We start from the raw sequence: 22,145 nt of genomic DNA on the forward strand, positions 1-22,145 counted from the left end.
TCAAATTGCTCTAATTGCATAAGCTTTTGTTTATGGAGACATTACATCAGAGACCAGATCAGAGGCTTCACAGAAGACTTGACGGATAGACAATGTTTGTGTATGGATTAAACAAACCAATTAAAACATGTTATTTAATGAGCTTTAAATTTGTTAGTTTGTGTATTTTGGACAAAGCCAGGCTAGCTGGTTCCCACTGATCCAGTCTTTATGCTAAGCTAGGCGCATCCTTCAGTCTGTACAAAGACTGATATCAATCCTCTCATTTCAGTCTCAGAAAGAAAGGGAACAAGTCTATTTCCCCAAATTTGGAATTATTCCTTTAAATTTGATCAGCCTCATGTAGAGGCCTGGATTTGAGGCAGTGGAGGTAAAGTGCTTTGATAACAAATTTCTCAGTGTTACTGTGAGCTATGAAAATAATTAACAAGTGGGATACTTTTGCATGCACTCATTGCAATTCTCACTGTCAGTGTAAGGTCTCTGTAACTGACTTACAGTAGCAGCAACATCAGTGTCCCCACAGTGTCTCCACAACCCCTGCAGCACCATTTAAAGGTAAGTGCAAGGACAACATGGAAGAAACCTGAAGACAGAGACAGGTTCTTCACTTATTTACCTGTTGATGTCCTCCTGGGAGGCCATGCCGCGCCGCTGGTTGACCCACTGCTGCAGCTGGGCCATTGAACTCTTCCTCTGTGCCACCCTCTCTGGAGTTGTCCTGGGAACAAAACCCCTTCTCAGCACCACGTTCTCCTGTTGCTCCTTGGGGTCGTGTGCTGTGCCGACACCCCCTTCAGGATGTCCCTGAGGGGCATGATGTCCGCTGTGACTCCTGGATGGAGGGGGTTGGCTGTTGCTGTTGTGGGGCATGGTGTTGGGAGGACCGTAGTTGCCCCAGCCATTTGGGTGGTGGTTTGAGAGAGCAGCTTGGCCACAACCAGGTCCTCCACCTTCATCTTCACCTCCACCTTCACATTGTCTCCCATTGTTCTTCTTTCCCTCCTGATTGGAGCAAGGGGTGGAGGGTGGGGGTGTATCAAGGTTGTCTACCCCATTGATCTTATGGTGGTGGGGTGGGTCATTGTCAGTTTTGTTGTGTGTGCGTGCCTGTGGATGCTCTTGTGTTTGGGGGTCGGGTGCCTGGGTCACCAGGGCGTGGTTGAGAGCTGTGGTGTCCAAGTTTGTTCTGTGAAGTTTGAAGGAAAAAATAGAGTATGAGGATAGATGGGCAGCTTTATTTTATTTCCAAAAAAAGATACAAAGACAGAAAAAGAATTTCACACCAGTAAATCTCAACACCAGGCCCAGTCACTGAATCAATCAATGTGTGATATTATGCTTAATATCATTCATTTTGTGTGATTTTGTGTTACGAGAAATGAAGAGTATTGTATATTTGTCCTTTAAGTATTGTTTTCATGCCAAGTTAGTCCAGACCAACCAATAAAATGATCCATTGTTGTCTTTTATCTCTGGTTTTGTGTTCACACTGACTTATTGCAAATGAACCAAGAGGTGCAAACATGAAGTCATGTGGACAGAGCGATCAATCATTGGATAGTTTTGATGACTGTCTTCCTTCATCGACTTTTACTTATTGCTCACTTTCTTACAAATGGAGGGCCACATTGATACACTGCACAGTAACTTAAAGATATGAATAATGCATACAATATTGCTATAACTTGACATAGTAGACAGGCCAAATAATACACCAGAGAATATGATTGCTTATTTGTGTATATTATATTATATTATTGTGTATTCCCAGTATGGCTGTGTGCATGTGTGTGAGCAGGACCTCTGTGTTGGCTTAGCGGTGACCTCTGCAGCCTCGCTCATGGCTCTGATCCACTCCTCCTGCTCCTCATGGCTGTCTGTGCTGAAGTAATATGTCCTGGTCCCAGCGTGCTCTGCCTGCATGCAAAACACAACAGGACCCTTCAACTCCCCGTCCTCACACTCCTCCTCCTCCAACCACACCTGCAGAGGGAGAGAAAGAGGCAGGACATAAGTAACACAGTTTTACACCAGTCAGTGTCATATTCAACATCCCCATCATCTTCATCAGGAGTAAATTCTTCACCTCATGCACTGAAGAAGCATGATATTGAAAAGATAATTCCACTTTCATAAAACTTGACATTTATTTTTGTACCTCCGTCCATCATTTCTATTAGTCTGAACATCAGTAAGATGATCAGACAGGTTGTAAACAAACCTTCAAGTTTATTTGCAACAGAAAACAAGGGTGAATAGTAAAATGATTATTGTAAACATCCATCATAGTTTACACAACCACTTCCTGCTTGAACTTTGACCTACTGTACTTACTATAGATATATGAACATCTGCAACATTTTAGATGTACTCACATTCAGTTTTACCTCCCAAAAAGTGGTTTTGATGATGTGGTTAAACCTGTCTGATTATCTGAACGCGCGTGTTTGTTCACCCATCAGACTCTATTGTAGAGTTGTCACCGTGTTCTCACATCTCTGCAATTACCTTGGTGAGTACAGTGTTATTATTACTGGAAGTGATGATGACCAAAACTGCAAAAATAAGATTCAAGATTCAAAAAATGGAATTGTCCTGAAATAATACCCACATGCAATCATCTGGTCTACTGTTCTTACATTAAAGCTACACTCACTGAGTCTGTTACACAACCCAACAGCACATCTTGATCTCCAAATACTCTCCCAGCTCACTGTTGTTGTCTTGAAACTCAAACTAGTTCATGTAGATGAAAGTGGAAGTGGTAGAAGTACTATTGGGCGCTATAACAAAATCACAGCGTGTACCTTTAAACAACAGTCAGAACCAGATGTAGAGTGATCAGATGATATCACACATGCCTCAGCTCCAGTGATATTCCAGAATTGGCATGCAGCCCATTTTTAAATAAACCAAACACACTGAACAAGACAAGATTGGTATGCATCAATCTTTAGGCATCCAACTAATTGAATTCAGACATGCAGTACAACATACATAATCATGCATCCTTTGCAGACAGGATAGTTAATAGAAAGAAGTGTAAAATAACAATGTTGTACCTACTGGACTTTCTACCACAACAGGAGACAGCAAGGGCCAGCAGAGCTCACGGGGGTGGATGAAGGAGGAGACAGTGAGGCGGTAAAGGTCAAGGTTTGTGATGTCAAAGGTCATTGCACTGCTGTGATGTTGGGACCTGAATATGAGTTTCTTTAAGGCTGTGACTGTCTGTCTTGTTTTGGAAAATCTGGAGCCTCTAAAAATCTTATATTGAAACAAAGATGCATAGAAATCGTATAGAGAGACTTTGAAACACAATTCATATAAGCATTCACTTGGATAACATTATTTGAGTTCCTGATGTTTTCAGTGCCGTATTGATCGTTCAAGGACACGCAGGTTTTAACTACAGGTCAGTTGGTGTCCTCAGCACCTACACACAAACAACTGGTAATTAACAAGTAATTTGGATGGAAACTTACTGTTCAAAAGTCACCAATGAAGGAAAAACAGTTTTGTCTAGAACAAGATCAATGTGACGACTCCTTATTGTAGTTGAACAACAATAGATGCAGCGATGGTGTCATCTGATTATGTAACATTAAAGAAACCAAAACAATTATAGACAGTGTACCACAAGAGGGCAGCACAGGCAAAGACATTGGACAAAGATGCTGCATTACCTATCACCAAGTAATGGAAAGTCTCACATACACCTCACATCAAAATGCAATGTTCAAATATAAAGCTACTGACTGCACATGAGCTTCAAATGTCTGTAAGACAGAACATACTCCCTGAAAGTTATGTTGTAATGAGTTTAATTTATGTTTAAACCCCCATTCTGCAACATATATCAGATCAACATACATGAGTAACTGACTATTTCTAGTCATCCAGCATAGAAATATTCAGTTACCAGTTACTCAAAATAGTATTTAAATACTTGAATAATGTACATAATGACCTTCTATGCTATACATAATGCATCACAATGGAAACATCCATTGTGTTAGCTTTAGTTATGTGGCCTACATGCTACATTTACATTGTAGCATGGCCTGTTGAGAATGTCATCAATCATAACCTCTCATGAACAGTCACAGCCACTGTATAGCTCAAAGGTGTTGATTTGATCATTCCAGTAGCCTAGGAATTATGTTCAATAGTAAGCGGGCAGAGCTCCCCCTCTTCTCCAGCCTTGATACAACCTCAGTTTTCTATATTTCTGCTATTATGTAGTGTCCTGATGGCCTCATTTCCATGTGCAGATCACTAAAGTTTAATCTCTTATACAGCCAGTTTGTAGACCTAAAACCAGGAAGTATATAAGTTCATCCTCCAAGTTCCAGTGCCTTTTACTCATAAGATTTTCAGTTTAGGTAGAAAATAATGCCTAAAGATCACATGAGCCTAAAAACATTTAATTGATAATTGTATGTGTGGATAAATTGTGGTTAAATGTTGTCAAAACTGCTGTGGGAACCTTGAGTAAATGTAATGTTGGTATACACAAACACTTCACTTTACTTCATGACTTTGCTGCTTTCTGCTAATGAGTTTTAATTCAATTTGATCTAAGCTCTTTTTTTTTTTACGAACTCCTCACCAACATCATACTGTCCTGTCCCAGTGCACTACATGTAAATATGTACAAAATGCATAATGTATGCTTGCCATTTAATCTTTGTTATTAAATATTCAATATTTTCAATCATTAACTCTCATTTCTATCAAGACCAGATACCTATGATTGTGGAATAAAATTGAAGTAATGATATACATTACAAAGTACTTCACAAGATACACACATTTAAAACAGCAGCACACACACACACACACACACACACACACACACACACACACACATATTAATACATAACATGACATGGTTGTTTATTTGAGCTTGGCTGCAGCAGTGGAGGCAGAAGACGACTTGTGTGTGCATGTGCGTGTGATGTGTGATGTAGCCATAAGACAGTGGGAGGAAATGATGTCACTGATAAACAGGAGTCACTTCCTTCCACGGTGGAGCACAGTGAGGCCCCGCCTCCGGCAGTGACAGCGAGGTGATGCAATTGGCTGAAATGGCTGCATAATAAGCAGTTGTAACCTAGCAACAGAGACGGGGCTGCAGGAGGGGTGTGTGTGTGTGTGTGTGTGTGTGTGTGTGTGTGTGTGTGTGTGTGTGTGTGTGTGTGTATGTGGAGCCTTCTCCTTCATTGTCCTTCCTTTGTTCATTCATTCAGGTAGTCAGAGATGGTAGGATGAATGAAGGAGAAAGTAAAAGTGACAGAGCTCTCACACTTCCTTTCTCTTTTGAATGACAGAATTAATATGACAGAAATAATATTTTTATAATAATGTATTATTATTCATCATCATTTGTAAACGTACAAAGATGAATAAGCAGCTAACTTGGTTCGCCCTGGATGAACCATAGATCCCTCTGCAGTTACAACAGCTAATCCAGTGGGTTGCTTTTTGTGTTTACTATAAGTGTACATTTTAGGTTTATTTGAATCTTGGACCTTGTTTTGAAGGTGCCAGTGTTTCTTTGGGTCTTGAGGTCAAATCCCACATAATTATCAGTTTCATTAAGATTCTTCAGACACTCCTTATACACATTTTTCTCATAGTTGACTGTCCATGACTGTATTCACACCCAGTCATGCCATATCTACCAGCAAGAGAGAACTGGACTATCTAACCTCTGTGGGTTAAAACTGGGCAGAGTGTTCCCAGCAGCAGACAGTATCATATCAGACTGTGGATGTATACAGGTAAAATGTTTTATTGAGACTGAGGAGGTGTCAAAGATCATTTTAAAGATATACATCATGTGAGTCACCTATTAAAAACACAGCATACCATTATGTTCCTTCAGTCAGTGTTGATGAAACATTGTTTCTTCTTTGACAGTGCAATTTCTATGTTTTATGACTCACTTATGTAGCTGTATTTGTAAATGTTACTTGGTTAATTAAAAAATAATATTCTTATAATTTCATCCTCCCCCTGTTGGACTTATGATAAAGTGTACATGTTTTTTACCAAAATGTACATTTATAGCATACACAATTTTACACCGTGATGCAAGCAGCACTGTTCACATACTTGACTAAATGCATAACCACTTGAGGGAAGATTAGGACTGACACCGAGAATATCTTTCTTAAGAACTTCTGATTTTGCACACCATGGATGTAACTAAGCGTGGCAACACTCATAGAAGCTGTGCTGTTGAGATCCCAATAGACTACATACTTTAATTTTTTCTCTGAATAACTTTCTTTGATTGTTGTTATGGTTTCTTCAGAGTCTGCTGCTGGCCTTACTTCACATGCCAATATACTGCATCCAAAACACATGATCTTAAATGCATCTTGTAGATGCATACTGTAGCATCAATTTCGTACAATCGATGCTCAGGGGGATAGATACAGTATATTGCTTGGGGTGCTGATTTATCAGTCACAAGCTGATGTTATCAGTTTTATCATCTTTATTTCCTGGTGCAGATGCTTGGTTCTGAACAGTTTTGAACTGTTTTGTCTCGAACATGGACAGCTCTAACTCTAATGCTGCTCTTCCCTGTGCTTCATTTTTGATGTTTAATTGATATTAATGATCTCATTACAGGTGAGAGAATGGCCTGTATTTACTGTTACAGGAAAAATCTGTCCATTTATGGCTGTTAGATTTCTCTGTTAACTTCTAGTTAAATAACATGGTCATGTGTTGCCATAGCAACCATGCATCCACGTGTTGTGTGGTGTTTGAGGCCATTTGCATTTTTTAAGTAGCCTTTGTTTTCATTTGCATCTAACAGAAATGCTGCTATCATCCTTGTAAGTGAAATATTTAAATAAACAAAGTATTTTTAATTATCTACGAAACTTAAAATACTTTGCACAGTACATCACATGAGTTTGGGAAAAAAATTCTAGATCATGTTTCTTTCACCTGAAATGCTGCACAGAGCTTCATCCTCAAGTTCTTGTTCTTAATGTAGAGTGACTTTGTGTCAGTGTGTGTGTGTGTGTGTTGCATGTGTATGTGTGAGGATCCAGGTTGCCAAGTCCAGCCTCCAGTAAATGCAGTCAATGCAGCCATTTAGATTGCTGCACCACTCACTGGGAGCTACTGAAATACTTCCCCAGCTGTCCTCTCAGACACACACAGACACACACACATACGCAGTTTGAACTGTGCAGGTACAGCACATGACTTATCAGTGCTAACTACAACAACTATTATGTCTGAAGTATTACAAATACATGCATGTCATAAATTCAGTAGTCGTCAACGAAATCTTGAGATACTGACTTTATATGCGATGATGCAACCTCTAAAATTCATGTTGAGTTGGAACATACTTATAGAAATGTTAACAATTCATTTTTAAAGCCTTAGTTTGTGGGTAGTAGTTTGTCCTGAGGGTAGTGCTAGAGGAAAGATTATGGAGTGTCAGGTAAGGGAAATGTTGGTGTCCTTCTGCGGCTATTGCTGCTGTTTGTTGTTGCTAGTCACATCTCTATTTTTATTATTGTTATTATTGTTGTTATTCTGCTTCTCTGTGTCTCCAGAGCAGATGGCCGCCCACCAAGAGCTGGGCTCTACTTGAGGTTTCTTCCCGTTTAAGGGGAGTTTTTCCTTACCGCTGTTGCCATGTGCTTGCTTATGGGGGAATTGTTGGGTCTCTGTAAATTAAAGAGTACGGTCTAGACCTGCTCTATGTGAAAAGTGCCTTGAGATGATTTTTGTTGTGACTTGGTGCAATATAAATTGAACTGATTTGAATGGAATTGAATTAATTGAACTGAATTGAATTGAATTGAACTGAATCGAATCGAATCAAATTGAATTGAATCGAATTGAATTGTAAAAGGGGTTCTTCATCTGAGGAATATCAACAAGTGTAAATCGTGACTCTCTATACCAAAATTATTTTCAGTCTTTCTAGCACTTGCAGAGATATCTCTATTTGGAGCAAATGTAGTGGGACCAATTGATGTCTCCATCCTTAGGTCCCACCTTTAGGAGGCAAAACTCACTTCTTGAGGCAAAGTGCAGTTAGTGCAGATAAAATCGCCCAGATGTAAAGCAGGTCAGCTGTCTCTCCCTCTCACAGACATACCAGACTGTCAACTGATTTATATAACCATATGAAAAACCTGACAGAGCTGTGAGAACATCACATTTTGAATTTCTCACAACTTGGTGATAACCCTATCCAAAAATGGAAACAATACTGACCTGCACAACAGTTCTCCGTAAAGTGACATCACTATCTTGTCAGGCGGACAGTCATAATTTCTAAGACATAAAATGCATTTTAAGGAGTTATTGCATCAACTTCATGTGATCTACCACATTTTGAAAGTCAGTGAAAAAGCTATTTAACAGTGTTTATGCTATCATGCACAAAAACTGTCTGCTGAGGGCATTTTGTTGTAATTTATAGACAGGGTTTATTAAAGGATTTACTGGTTGATTAACTGTGAAAAAAACTGTGGTGGAATGAATTGGGAATGACTGCTTTGGAGGGAAAATGCAACTTTAAGCAAAAAGAGGAAAACTCCTGCATATTGTCCTGCTTACTGATGGAATATTTATTAGTTCACAATGTTTCGGTCTGTCCGACTGACATCAGGTGTATGGGCAGCATCACAACACATACTAACAAGATAAAAAGTCTACAGCTTATCTAAGTCTATTGGCTGAACTTAGGCCTTAAACCAAAGTAATTGACAAATTAAAATGTTGAAAGTAGATGAAAAGTCAGGGGATCACCAAAGTAATTACAATTTATCTTGAGGGGGGCATGATTATGTTCAAAATGAATGGCAATCCATACAGTTGTGGAGATATTTCACTCAACACACCTGTCTGGGGTGTGTCCTGCCTCTCATACAGCAGGATAAGTGCATATGGAAAATGGATGGATGGATGACCCCATGACCTTTGTTCAGGCACTATACTAAGGAGAGACTTTTAGCTGCACCACTGGAAAGGCTCTACTCGTAGGGTGACTGAACATTGTAGCCCTCTAAGCATGGTGTGAGACTTTCAGCCTGGTTTAATTTATTTCTAAACTGTCTTTGCATCCCAAGGATTCCCCAGTCCTGTGTATGGGAGAGGATCAGCTAGCAGTGTACACTGATGAATGTTGTCTCAGAATCAGTGACATGAACCCCAGGACAGAGAGCACAGGTACAAGTAGCACAAAAGCCCCAAAGGAATGAACACTTGCCTTTCACAGCCAGCTGATAGTTCTGTTGAACTGTTTGCTGTTAGGAAAGGTGAAGCTAAGCTCCACTGCACACACACTGCACTCACACACACCCGTAGGCGTAACCCTATGACTCTGCCTGTTGAGTCAGACATAACCCCACACACAAGCACACCTTATACTCCTGTTTAATAATTTAGCCATTGTGGGGGTTATGAGAACAAGGTGTTTAAAGTTTTTAAAAAAATGTTAAGGGTGACATTTCTCTTGAAGCAAACAGAAAATGCAATCAGAAATTGTCCATTTCTTAGAGAACTAAATTACTTAAAGAGAATGAATTAAGATTTGTAATGGTAACATGCAGAACTTGGATTACAACGACTACAACATAACAAAAGTTTCAGTTGGACAGAGCTTTCTCTCCTAACAGAATGTCTCCTGGCTATGGCCACACCTCTACCTCTACAGAGTCAGGTAGTAAAGCTGCAGGTACAGCAGGTTTCGACAGCTCTGTGACAGAGCTGCTGACTGAAAACAAACTACTAAAGAGCAGATATCTCTTCCATGTGGGTGAACAGCTCAGTTAGCTGGATGAGATTGTTTACCATTTGACAAAAGACCACAATTTTCTAGTTTGTTAAGTAAGATTAAAGTGCAGTCGAGATTCTTGTCACAGCCAATACTCCTACAGATGCAGTCTGCCTGAGCTTGAGACCTTTTTAAGCCTAATTAAGATAAAAGATGAGAAGAATCTGATTAGGAATTTCTTTTGAGATCTGGCTGCTCCTTTAGTTTGTTTTTTGGGATTCTTTGGTTTTTAGCCATGCTAGCTAGGCTCTATGGATGGCAATGTCAGTCTGTTGTTCAGTCCGTCCCCCACTTTCTCCAGACTGACATATCTGAGCAACTACTGGCATAGTACTGACATGGAATTTGGTACAGATGTTCATGGTCCCCACCAGGTCAAAGTTCTCACTTATGTTGTGAAATATCTCAACTACTAATCTACTGGATGGATTGACACTAAATTATGAATAAACATACATTTTTCCCAGAAGATGAAGCCTGTTAATCTTAGTAAATCCCTGACCGTCCTTCAAGTGCTACCATGCCATTTTGTGTGAAATGTCCCAAAAACTATTGGATTGCCATGAACAGAAAAAACAGAACCAGTATAGTTAAGGCCAAAGTGCCTGGATTGTCTAGGATCTAGTGTGATCCATAGGAACAGATAACATCACCTTAGCCAAATTCAGACAGGATTAATTTTAGAGGGGAAGCTATCATAAAATATTTCCTCTCTTTACTTATAGGAAAAGTCATTGTTCCAGTCAGCATTTTAGACACTAGTAGATTACAGGAAGTGGTTCTGTATTAAACAAAGATACTGTATGCTACCATGTGACATGTCGTCATCACAAAGTTGGTATTATTTTTAATAATAACATTGGATTTATTGAGTCTTTATTAACACTGTCAGATTCTAATTACTACTGTAACTACTTCTGAATGTTGATTAGGCTACTTTTACAAAAACAAATCAACTGACATGTAAAAATATATGGAGCCCTAAACACTTCAAATCAGTTTGTCTGAAATCGAGGGTCTGAGGATAGAGGGTTTTGTGTTGCTGTACAGATTGTAAAAGCCCCCTGAGGGAAATTTGTGATTTGTGATATTGGGCTATACAATTAAATTTGACTTGACTTGGCTGACAAGCAAAATCACCTGTTCAATTCAATTCAATTCAATTTCATTTATATAGTGCCAAATCACAACAAAAGTCATCTCAGGGCACTTTTCACATAGAGCAGTTCTAGACCATACTTTTTAATATGGACATGTTAACATGAACTTGTGGGGTCCTGCTGATCTGTTCGCAGGATCCTTTTGTTCTTCAGTTGTCTCACTGTGCACTAAACTAATGAAAGAAATAGGAAACACAGCTCTATGTATAAAAAACTCATAGATAGACTCCAAAAATGCAAAGCAGGGGGAGCAGTGAGATCACCCAAAATCTGTAGGGGATGAAAAAATCACACATATATATTTGCTCTGAACAGGAATAGAATCACTGAACAGCGTAGGTAATATTGTAATCACCCAGCCCAAAAACAGTCTTTTTCAGTGAGCATTGCCTTTTCTACAAAGATACAAAGCAGGAGCTGGATTTAAACAGAAAACACATGAGCACTGCTGTGAATTTCCCCTCTGGGCATCAATAAAGTCTTATTTTATCTTGTTTAATTAATTTCATTCATCTACATTTATTTTACTTATTTTTCTCAAAACTTTTAATCTTGGACTCTTCCGTTTTAATGCATTTGGAGGAGTGATTAACTTTTCTCTTGAATTCTGAAGTCATCGTCATTTAGATTCCAATTATTTATTGATTGATTGTATTTATTTATTGGGACATTGTACGGTTTTTAACATAAAAGATGCACTGAACTGGAGTCAGCTCAAAGCTAATTTACATCTGCAGTTCCCCACAGTCAAAACATACAACAGCACAACAACAAACAGTACAGAGCAAAAAACACACAGAACACACCATACAAAATACAAAGCTACACACAACAGCACATCATATACACCCACAATGTCAATTAGAAATTAATTATGTAAACTTGTCAAATTAAAAGCAAAACTACCTGCGCTAATGAGAAGACCATAGATGAAGTTTAGACTCAGTGGCCACAGAGCTGATTGGTCTTTAGTAGATTTTTAATTTGGCCTTTAATGTATTGATTGAACTACAGTTCTTCATATCATCAGGTAGGGCATTCCACTGAGTTGTGGCTTTCACAGCTAAAGCTGACTGCCCAAATGCAGTGCGACAAAATGGTATGGTACAATCTTGTATAGAGGATATTCTGGAGTAACTAATTGAATTTACTGAGCGAGTGTACACAAAGTCACATAGTGGAGGAGGGGCCGAACCATTTAAAATTTTATAAACTAGGCACAAATTTGAGAATAATCTAAAATTCTCAAAGCTCAGTAAATTGTATTTCTCAAGTACCCTACATGATGGAAATGCATTGGCTTTTTGTCCAGAGTTTTTAGAGTTTGTTTGTATAAGGACTCAAGGGGTTTTATGGCTGTTTCTCCAGCCTGCCCCCAACATGTGATGCAATAAGACATTTGGGAAAGAATCACAGCATGCATAAATATCTTGGCTGCGTCCAAAGAGAGACAGTTCCTTATATGTCTAAAATTTGCTAAGTTGTACTTTATGGTTTTAACTGTTTTTTTTTAAACATGTTTCTTAAAGTTCAAATTTGGATCCAGTGTCACACCAAGATATTAAAAATCTGTAACTACGCCAATCTTTTCTTTTCTTTTTTATGTCAATCAATGTGTGATTCTCTTAGCATCTTGCTAAAAATCCTTGGTGAGTACATGTGTTAGTATTACTGATAGGAATGATTGCAGACAAAATAAAGGCTTTATTCTATAAGGACACAAAGCTGATTCTGCTGTCAAACCTGAGCTTCCAGGTAGAAGACAAACATTCTAATGGTTACACTGCGATTAGAAATAACGTTGACAAACATTCTTGTCCAAATAGATCATATGTAAACTGATAGAGAGAAATAAATAGTGTTTGTTTTCTATTTTGGACAACTTGTTTTTCTTTCAGCCAGGATATTCCAGCCAAAACTCAGAAATGCTGCTGTATGTTTCCAAGCTATAAACACAACTCATGTTGATTTACAGTTGGCCTTACATTCCCATTCATTACAGTTTAGACAGAAATATTCTATATTGAGGCAGATACCAGAGGGATCAGAGGCTGTGGACTCTGTCCCTGCCTGCTTTGTCTCTGGGTGATTTTGAACTGACATTTGTCATAAACAGAAGTGGTTGGACAGGAATCACCAGGCAGCTATGAAGGAGGCATGCTGGGACATGACCACAGAGTCTCAGCCCCACCTCTACAGTGCCCTGAGGGAGCTCATCCAATAAGACAGGACATGAGGAGTCCATTTCAGAAAAACACACACTCTGCTTCAACTGGCCAGCACACACAACACATCTGAACACTCATGTCACTGACACTTATCTGTCATTATGTAATTCATAGTTAGAGTATGTCTGTACACTCTGGACCACATACCTGAACAAGGACCAAAAACACCACGCCTGAACAATACACTGAGAGCTGAATACAAGAAGCTTTTTCACTTCACTGCCACAAACCTGCACTGTCTCTACTGTAAATACCTACAGCATGAACTCTCAGCTGCCACCAAAACAACATTATTCATTGATGTATGTTCCTTCCACCCTCTGTTAAGCTGACATGGCCTGCCTCTGAGGGCAGCCTCATCTTATCTAACATCTTCAAAGCAGCTAACAACTGTAGCACAAACACCTGATATGTTGACATGAACAGTAAGTCGCATACAGATAAGAGTGTAATAGTCTGAATATACAGATACATATACTCATATCACAGCATGCTGTATAAAAAATAATTAATGATAGATAAGAATGTCATATATAGAATATTGAATGAAACTGAAAACTGAAATGAAATGAATATGAAATGAAATTCTGAGAATACTAACTGAAATTTAAGAATATGGAAATAAAATCCAAAAATATGGAACATAACTAATAATTAATCTGGAGAGAGAGTCTGAGAATATTAAACAGAACTTGAGAATACTGGATGAAACTGAATATTCTGAATAGAAAAACACTGTGTATGTGTTTGTTAACTGTCTTTAAGGCAAAAAATGTTATCCAAATTAAATGACTGAAATCTTCCATTTGCTGAAGAAAGCTGTGGGATATGGTTAAAAGCTTAAAAAAAACTATAATAATATATGAATGATTTTTGTTTGTTTCATTATGCTGGTGCAAAACTTGTGACAAAAGCAGAAATATGGTCCTCAACTCCCTAAATGCGGGTACTGGAGAAATGTTCTAGGGTTTTTTCATCCATTCAAGATACACTGTAGCTCCCTCTGACCTGTGTGCAAGACTGTGAGTGGGAATCATCATCAAGTTGGAGTGAATTAGTTAGATTCCAGAATTCTCAGACTTCTATTCAATAATCTCAAACTTGCATTCCATAGTCTGAGTTTTTAAGTCAATTTTCTCATGAATTCTTCTCTGAATGACATGTCATTAAATGTCATCTCAGCACAGACTGGATGTTCCACAGAGAGGTTTGCAGCATCAGAAATGAGTTTCCTAAACAGCACAACTGTTCGGTTCAGACATTCTAATTAGGGCCTGAGCCCCCAAGGGGCAAAGACCCTCTTGTATTTCATGTTTGTTTCTTTCTGCTTCTTCTTTCTTTATTATTACGCCACTTCAACCCAAAATTTGACCCCCTAAACATGCTCAAAAACTCACCAAATTTGGCACACACATCAGGTCTGGTGAAAAATTTGATAAAATGTAAAAATTAAAGTGCCAAAACGTGCTCGATAGCGCCACCTATGTATCTAAAATGGCCACCACGGCTTGTAGGAATGTTGTAGAGAGATCAAACCAAAACTCAATTATTTGTCTCATCAAGACTCACAAATCATATGCTGACACCCCTGACCTAAATCCAACAGGAAGTCCACAATTAGCCTTTCAAAAAAAGACTTTGCCCCAATTTTGGCCCCCCGAACAAACGCTTTTTCCTCCAAGGGAATTAATGGTATCGGCTTCAAACTTTAATAGGTGACTTATGACACTATGCTGAAAAAAGTTGTTAAAAACTTTGTAATAACTCGAACATTTTGAATTTAATAAGCCCTGAAAGTTGCAGTGCCACATCTCACCATACAATGTAAAACAATAGGGAGGCAATCTATGGGCATGAACTTTGTGTCAAACAGAGGCTTCTGACATCTAAACTATAAGTCTGACCTATATATATATATATATATATATATATATATATAAACGTTCCAGTCTCTGTATATACTATTACAGAGACTGGAACGTTTAATTGGCATTAAAAGAACTGCATTAAGCTGGTTTAAGTCCTATTCAATAGATCGACGTCAGTTTGTACATGTTAACAATGAATCTTCCATGCACGCAAAAGTTAGACATGGTGTTCCACAAGGTTCTGTGCCTGGACCAATACTATTCACCTTATATATGCTTCCTTTAGGTAATATTATTCGGAAGCACTCATTATATTATTATCATTATTGTGAAATGAACCCCAACAGGGTGATGCAGGTCTTGAATCACTCTGAAGGGATTCATTTCCCAATAATGACCTGCTTGCTGTACATTATACCTTACATATAGCTACTCTAGATAGCATTGCCATGGCCTCCAGCACGACCGTAAGGAATCTGGGAGTTATCTTTGATCAGGATATGTCCTTTAACTCCCACCTAAAACAAATCTCAAGGACTGCCTTTTTTTTACTTGCGTAATATTGCAAAAATCAGGCACATCCAGTCTCAAAAAAATGCAGAACAACTAATCCACATATTTGTTACTTCTAGGCTGGATTATTGCAATTCCTTATTATAAGGCTTCCCTAACAAGTCTCTAAAGACTCTCCAGCTGGTCCAGAATGCAGCTGCACGTGTACTGACAAAAACTAGAAAAAGAGATCATATTGCTACCATTTTAGCTGCGCTGCATTGGCTTCCTGTAAAATCTAGAAAAGAATTTAAAATCCTTCTCCTCACCTACAAAGCCCTTAATAGTCAGGCACCATCATATCTTAAAGGGCTTGTAGTACCCTATTACCCTACTGGAACACTACACTCCCAGAATGCAGGCTTACTTTTGGTTCCCACAGTCTCCAAAAGTAGAATGGGAGGTAGAGCCTTCAACTATCAGGCCCTTCCTGTGGAACCATCTTCCAGTTTCAGATTCTTGCGTTTAAGAGTAGGCTTAAAACTTTCCTTTTTGATAAAGCTTATAGTTAGGGCCGGCCAGGTTTGCCTTGGATCAGCCCTTAGCTATGCAGCTATAGGTCTAGACTGCCAGAGGACTTCCTGTGATGCACTGAGCTCCTCTCCTCCTCCTCCTCTCAATCTGTATGCATTCATGTACCATTAATGCATGTTACTAACTTGGCTTCTTCCCCGGTGTTTTTGTGCTTTTTCATCCCACAGGAAATTCCAGAACCTGAGTGAGCCAGCCTTGACACCTTGTTCGGCTATTATTGCTAATATTATTACAAGCCATCTCTATTATTATTATTTTTTGCTATTTTTAGCATTGCTGTTATTATGCTTCCCTGTGTCTCTCTCCTCCTCCCTCTTTCTCTCTCAACCCAACCAGTCAAGGCAGATGGCCGCCCACCTAGAGCCTGGTTCTGCTTTAGGCTTCTTTCAGTTAAAGGGGAGTTCTTGCTCATGGGGTAATTGTTGGGTCTCTGTAAATTAGACCTGCTCTATATGAAAAGTGCTCTGAGATAACTTTTGTTATGATTTGGCACTATATAAATAAAATTGAATTGAAAAAAAAAATTGAATTATATCACCTTTGATGTACACAGGTTTTGAGTACTGCTGCAGGCTGTCTGATGAACTTCTCTCATTGAATAGTCAAAACAAGTTGGAAGTCTTTGCAACACAAAGGTGACTTTGAGTAATAGAATCCATGCAAAGAAACACTTTGTGGTAGTGCCCCAAGTATTAGAATTTCCAAAACTACCATACATGTAGCATAGCCTAGAATTCACACTTGTATTGGCTGATTGGCACCAGTTCTTTCTAATGTGCTTCATTATTACTGGGTCATTCACAGATGTGTGGCTAGTAACATACAGTCCTATTCATGCAGGTGTTGAGACCGGACTTTATAACCCAACACTAAAGCTGCAGTCAGACCAAGATTGGCCAGGAAGCATTTACACATGTGGTGTGGCCAAAAGCTGGTGGGACAGGAATATAGGGTGGGTGGGGTTATCCACATAAACTATTGGAGCCAGCATGGCTAGCCAACATAACAGCTCACAAAGTTATGAATTATGCAACATTTTATCAAATATTTTAATAACCTTTGTCACTGGTAATGCACTCACTACATGCAAATGGCACTTCTTCTTCTCTACCACTTGTTTTATTTTTTTGGTTTGTTTTTATTTTGAAACGTGTTTCTCTACATAGTCTTGGTACATTGTAGTCATACAATTGTATGACTACAATGTACCTATACAATATTTCCCTTGTGGAATACCTTGGTATCCTAACTATAAATATGTTGATTTGTAAAAATGAATAATATTGCTAATAATAATATAATAAAATAATGTGAATTCATAGACAGATTTTACTTGTATTTAAAGGAATACTTGAACATTTTAGGAAATATGCTGGTTTGCTCTCTTTCTGAGGGTGAGATGAAAAGTTCAGTATCAGTCTCATGTCTATGCATTAAGTGCAAAGCTAGAGTCAGGCCATGGTTAGCTTAGTTTAGCATTATGAGGGTAAAATAGTTACCCTGGCCCTGTCCAAAGTTAAAAAATAAGCCTATCCATCCCAGTGTCCCTAGAAATTATGTCCACTGTCCAAGCAGATGATTTTCTCTGTGCCACTTTCTGCTGTGATCAGGCTGTAACTGTCACTGTCAGCCTGGAAGAATCAGTGCTCGCTTTTAAATCATCACTTTTTAAGACTAACTTTGATTCAAAGGCCTTGTCATAGTGTTCAGTATTTACCTCCTTTTATTATATTTATGTTCGATGTCTTTTTTACCTCCAGTATATTTTTAGTTTTTCTCTTTATGATGCATTTAGTCATAACTCTACCGCATTATAAAGCACCTTTGAAACATGATTTTGAAAATGTGCACAAGTGTATTTGATCACTGTTAATATTAACTGCCAGGTTCATGGCAGGATTACTGGCACTCAAGTGAGACTGGACAGTAAACAGTACTGACTGTCCAGTCAGGAATATTAGCTAACAAGCAGAACACTAACCCTTGGCAAGCTGTCAAAGCTGTACTGAGTATATTTGCTCTGGCTGTCTACATTGCAGGTGTGTGTGGCGGACCTAGCATATACGTGTGTGTGTGTGTGTGTGTGTGTGTGTGTGTGCGTGCGTGCGTGTGTGCGTGCGTGTGTGAGTGTGTACACTGGGTACATGCACCAGACTCCAGAGCTTGCACTGAATGTGTAAAGAAAGAGCCAACAAAAAGAACTAAATGTTCTGAAAAGTGAAGAAAACTGATCATGGACAAACAGGAATTGCAGTGAGAGACAGGGCACAGAGAGAGGGAGATATAAGAGAGTGACAAGACTGAGCTGAGAGAAAGAGAGAGAGAGAGAAAGAGAGGGCTGTCAGAGTGTGTGTGTTTCATGCTGATGCTGAAGGGGAAACAAGGCTATCTAAGGCTTTCCAACTTATATAAAGCTTTACTCAGCAGATTCAGGCTCAGCTAACCCACATTGCATCCTCATCATCTCATCTTTATTCAGCTGTGACAAACAGCTCTGTCTGGTGGCTCTGTGCTGCTGCTGCCTCTGGAGCATTGCTGATGTGATTCATCCAGATCTGAGGAAACACAGCCTTGATCTGTTTGTCAGGAAGGGCAATAATACAATTCATCCATTTTTGGTCTTTGATTATGTAATTATTACCTCCCACCAAAATTTTGTTTTATTACCTGTACACGAACCTTTCAGAGTTCGAGTTAAACCACAGTGTGAACTAAAGTCCCAATGTTTCTTCAGACTACATGCCACTACGTGCTGATATTATCGAATCTGGACACATTACTTATAAATGGTTAAGCATTTGGGGAATTTTAAAAACATTTTTAAATGGAGATGTGGTCAGTGCAGTCCACCTATTAAATCAGTTGTCTATGGAAGTCAAAAATGTACTATTTATCCAATAACACTCATCAGTCATGCTTTTTTTACTGATGTTGGTCTATGTCATCCTTTTTTGAAACAATTCAACTTCATTAGCATCCAAACAAGGCAAAGGAAGTCGTCGTGTGACTGAAAACACCTCAGGTTCAATCTGCTGTAATTTCCAAGTATTGGGTTTCTGGTTCTGGTGTATAGTTTACGAGAAATTAACAAAATGATTACATAAATCAGATATTGTAAAATCTCATAAAAAAAGAAGCAGAACTAAGAATCTGATCAAACTTTCAGAGCCGGATTTCAGTTTTTTAGGCTACAGACACATTTCAGTTCATATTCAAAAAGAACTGTGCCATGCCCACATTGGGCATCCATATCTATATTAGTGGAAGTCCTAATTCAAGATCCCCTCTTCAACTGAAAAACCCCATTAACCCCACTCTGATGAGATTCCAATCCCAAAGCATCTCCCCATAGGGCTCTTGAACAGCCATAAATAACATCATGTGACTCAGCCATGAAGCCAGTCAGCTTCTACCAGTCAAATCAGAACCAAACCAACACCCTTCTCTGAGCCACAGCAATGCAACCAAGAAAGAAGTTCAAACTAAAAAATAAGTGCTCACATTGCACAAGGGGATTCTTGAAGTGTTAATTCAGTGAGGAGCTGCTGTCAGACAGAAAACCTACAGCCTTTCAATACTGCTGCTTTGGAACATTTCCTACACTCTGAGATGATTCTTTAGTTACTGCTCCTCTATTTATTTATTTTTTAATATTTGCGTCTTGTGCTGCAGAGAACCTTTCTGCTGTAAAAGTGTTCATCAATGCATAATAAGGTTTCTTTGAAGATGCAAGACTACAAAGAACCAACATAGAAGGCATTTGTTTTCATTAATGTATGTCTTGCACATTGGACGTCATATGCACTTATTTGTGCTCTCCAGTACTGTTTCATCTTCTGCATGAAATTATATTACACACAGCACCCTCTGTCCCTGCACCAGGATTTTACTGACCTTAAAGGCAAACTTGCGGGTGATGTTATCCAAAGGGTCCACTCCTCCAATCCGGAAACTGAGCAGTGGCAAACTTCCTAACACAGTGTCCTCCTTCTCATCTGTGAAGAGGAAAATGAAGGTGTGAAAACATTCTGGGAAGCATCAGACAAACAGGATAAGACTCCGGTGCATAGCCACAAATACTGTGTGAGAGAAATAACAAAGTCAGCCTGAGCCAGTTGATTTGACCTGCAGGGTAAAAGACAGCAAAAAAGAGGAGGAATGTTCAGTAGAGTCTAAACATGAGAGCGGAATCAGAGCTGCTCTCCTCCCAGTGCACACTTTGCTCCCACGGTGACAGCTTCCTAGAATAGATCCATTATGGTCCAAGGGTCCCTGTGATAAGCAGTGGTAATGGCTCACTCTCTCTCTCTCTCTCTCTCTCTCTCTCTCACACACACACACACACACACACACACACCAAGATGCAGTGGTGATAAACAGGAGCACTCTAGAAGAGGAGGACTAGTGCTGACTGAATAATGGAAGCAAGCATGAAAATTTCAGCAGTATGAAAAGGGATACATTCCTTTCTGTGTCCTCCTACCTCTTATTTCCCGAACATAGCTCTGCACCAGCACTCGCTCTGCTGCTGACTGAGTGTGTGTGTGTGTTTATGTGTGGGTGAGACAGAGAGAGAGAGAGAGAGAGAGAGAGAGAGCACAATGGGGCATGGGAGCAGGGAGACAGAAGAGAGCGGGATCTGAGAGAGGGGGAAGGGCTTGTGCAATCATACAAGATATAAGAGAGCGATACGAGAGAGAGAGAGAGAGAGAGAGAGAGAGAGAGAGAGAGAGAGAGAGAGAGAGTGAGAGAGAGAGATAATGATCAGCCCATGTGACCTCAGTGTTGCAGGAATCTTGGCCCCCAGCCAACTGTACCTGCTGCTTGTCTGCACCAATGAGACTTCAGCCACACACACATGCATGCATAAAGGACGCCAGGTAAATAGGCACACCTCTGCCTCGCTCCTGCTTGTGTCTCCCACACACATTTAAATGATTTATTGATGTCTGTATTTATAGACTGAAACCATGAAAATGCAATCTGTTAGACCATGTGAGCATAAAGCACACAATGCCACAAACATGCAGGTATACACAATGATGATCACAAACAGGGACAAGATTCACTTAATAATGATGTAAACACACAACAAAGACATTTTAAGTTTCAGAGGCTGGAACTCACTGCTTTTGGGTTTTATAGGGGAATTCACTTAAATTAGTCATTTTTACCTAAAGGATCAGTTCACCCAAATTATCACCCCTAGTGGTATCTATCAGTCAAATGGACAGTTTGGTTTTATTTTCCAGGTTTGAGATATCTGTCTCTGAGATTTCTGCCTTCACCCCAAAACAAAACAAGGTGAAAACCTAGTATATGGCTGGACCATGTATGGTCAATGTGTGAAATTGTGGCCAATTTGTTACAGGGATAGTCAGTGGTAGTGTCTATAATGTGAATTCCTGGATATTAAATGTTCATATGCAATTTTCTGTAGTGGTCTCAGTAATATTTGTTGTTAAAGCGTACTAAAGTAACATCACATGACATGGTTCTGCAATGTTTCAGTCAAAAAAACAAAACAAAACAAAAGTTATAAATGCAGTTGCAAAAACAATACTTTCCACTCATATCTTGGGATAAGTTATTTATTTCTAATTATAACTATTCTAATTACCTATCTGTTAATTCCTCCTGCTTTTTTCTAAGACTCACTCTGTATTGAGTGTTTTGTTTATACTTTCTGCATCTGCGAAGGTCTGCATGATGTAAATTTCATCATCAGAGGGTGTACATGTAGGCTCTGTGCAGACATCCGCATACCTGCAATTTGCTGTGTCCGCTCGGACCTGTCCTCACCATTCCTTGCAGTCACAATGCAGTGTTCCTGTCATGGATGTATTATAGGAGCTGCATAGGGTGCTGCTGCTCAGCCTTTTTTTTTTGGATCCATGGAAGTTTTATATTTGTAAAACTTTCCTTGAGCAGAGAAAAGCGATTTAAAAATCTGTGACGTCATCACAATGTAAAG

The 22,145-nt window shown here is 39.2% G+C and overlaps 1 protein-coding gene across 1 annotated transcript in view; it reads right to left on the bottom strand.

Annotated features, from left to right (window-relative positions):
* Positions 1 to 22,145, bottom strand: part of plekha6 (pleckstrin homology domain containing, family A member 6) — a 145,058-nt gene that overhangs the window by 32,096 nt on the left and 90,817 nt on the right. The window contains 3 exon segments of the mRNA XM_042405754.1: positions 620 to 1,189; positions 1,805 to 1,920; positions 20,066 to 20,166. Coding sequence (XP_042261688.1) covers positions 620 to 1,189; positions 1,805 to 1,920; positions 20,066 to 20,166 — 787 coding nt within the window.

Source organism: Thunnus maccoyii, chromosome 3 (assembly GCF_910596095.1).
Source record: "Thunnus maccoyii chromosome 3, fThuMac1.1, whole genome shotgun sequence".
Classification (NCBI taxonomy): Eukaryota; Metazoa; Chordata; class Actinopteri; order Scombriformes; family Scombridae; genus Thunnus; species Thunnus maccoyii.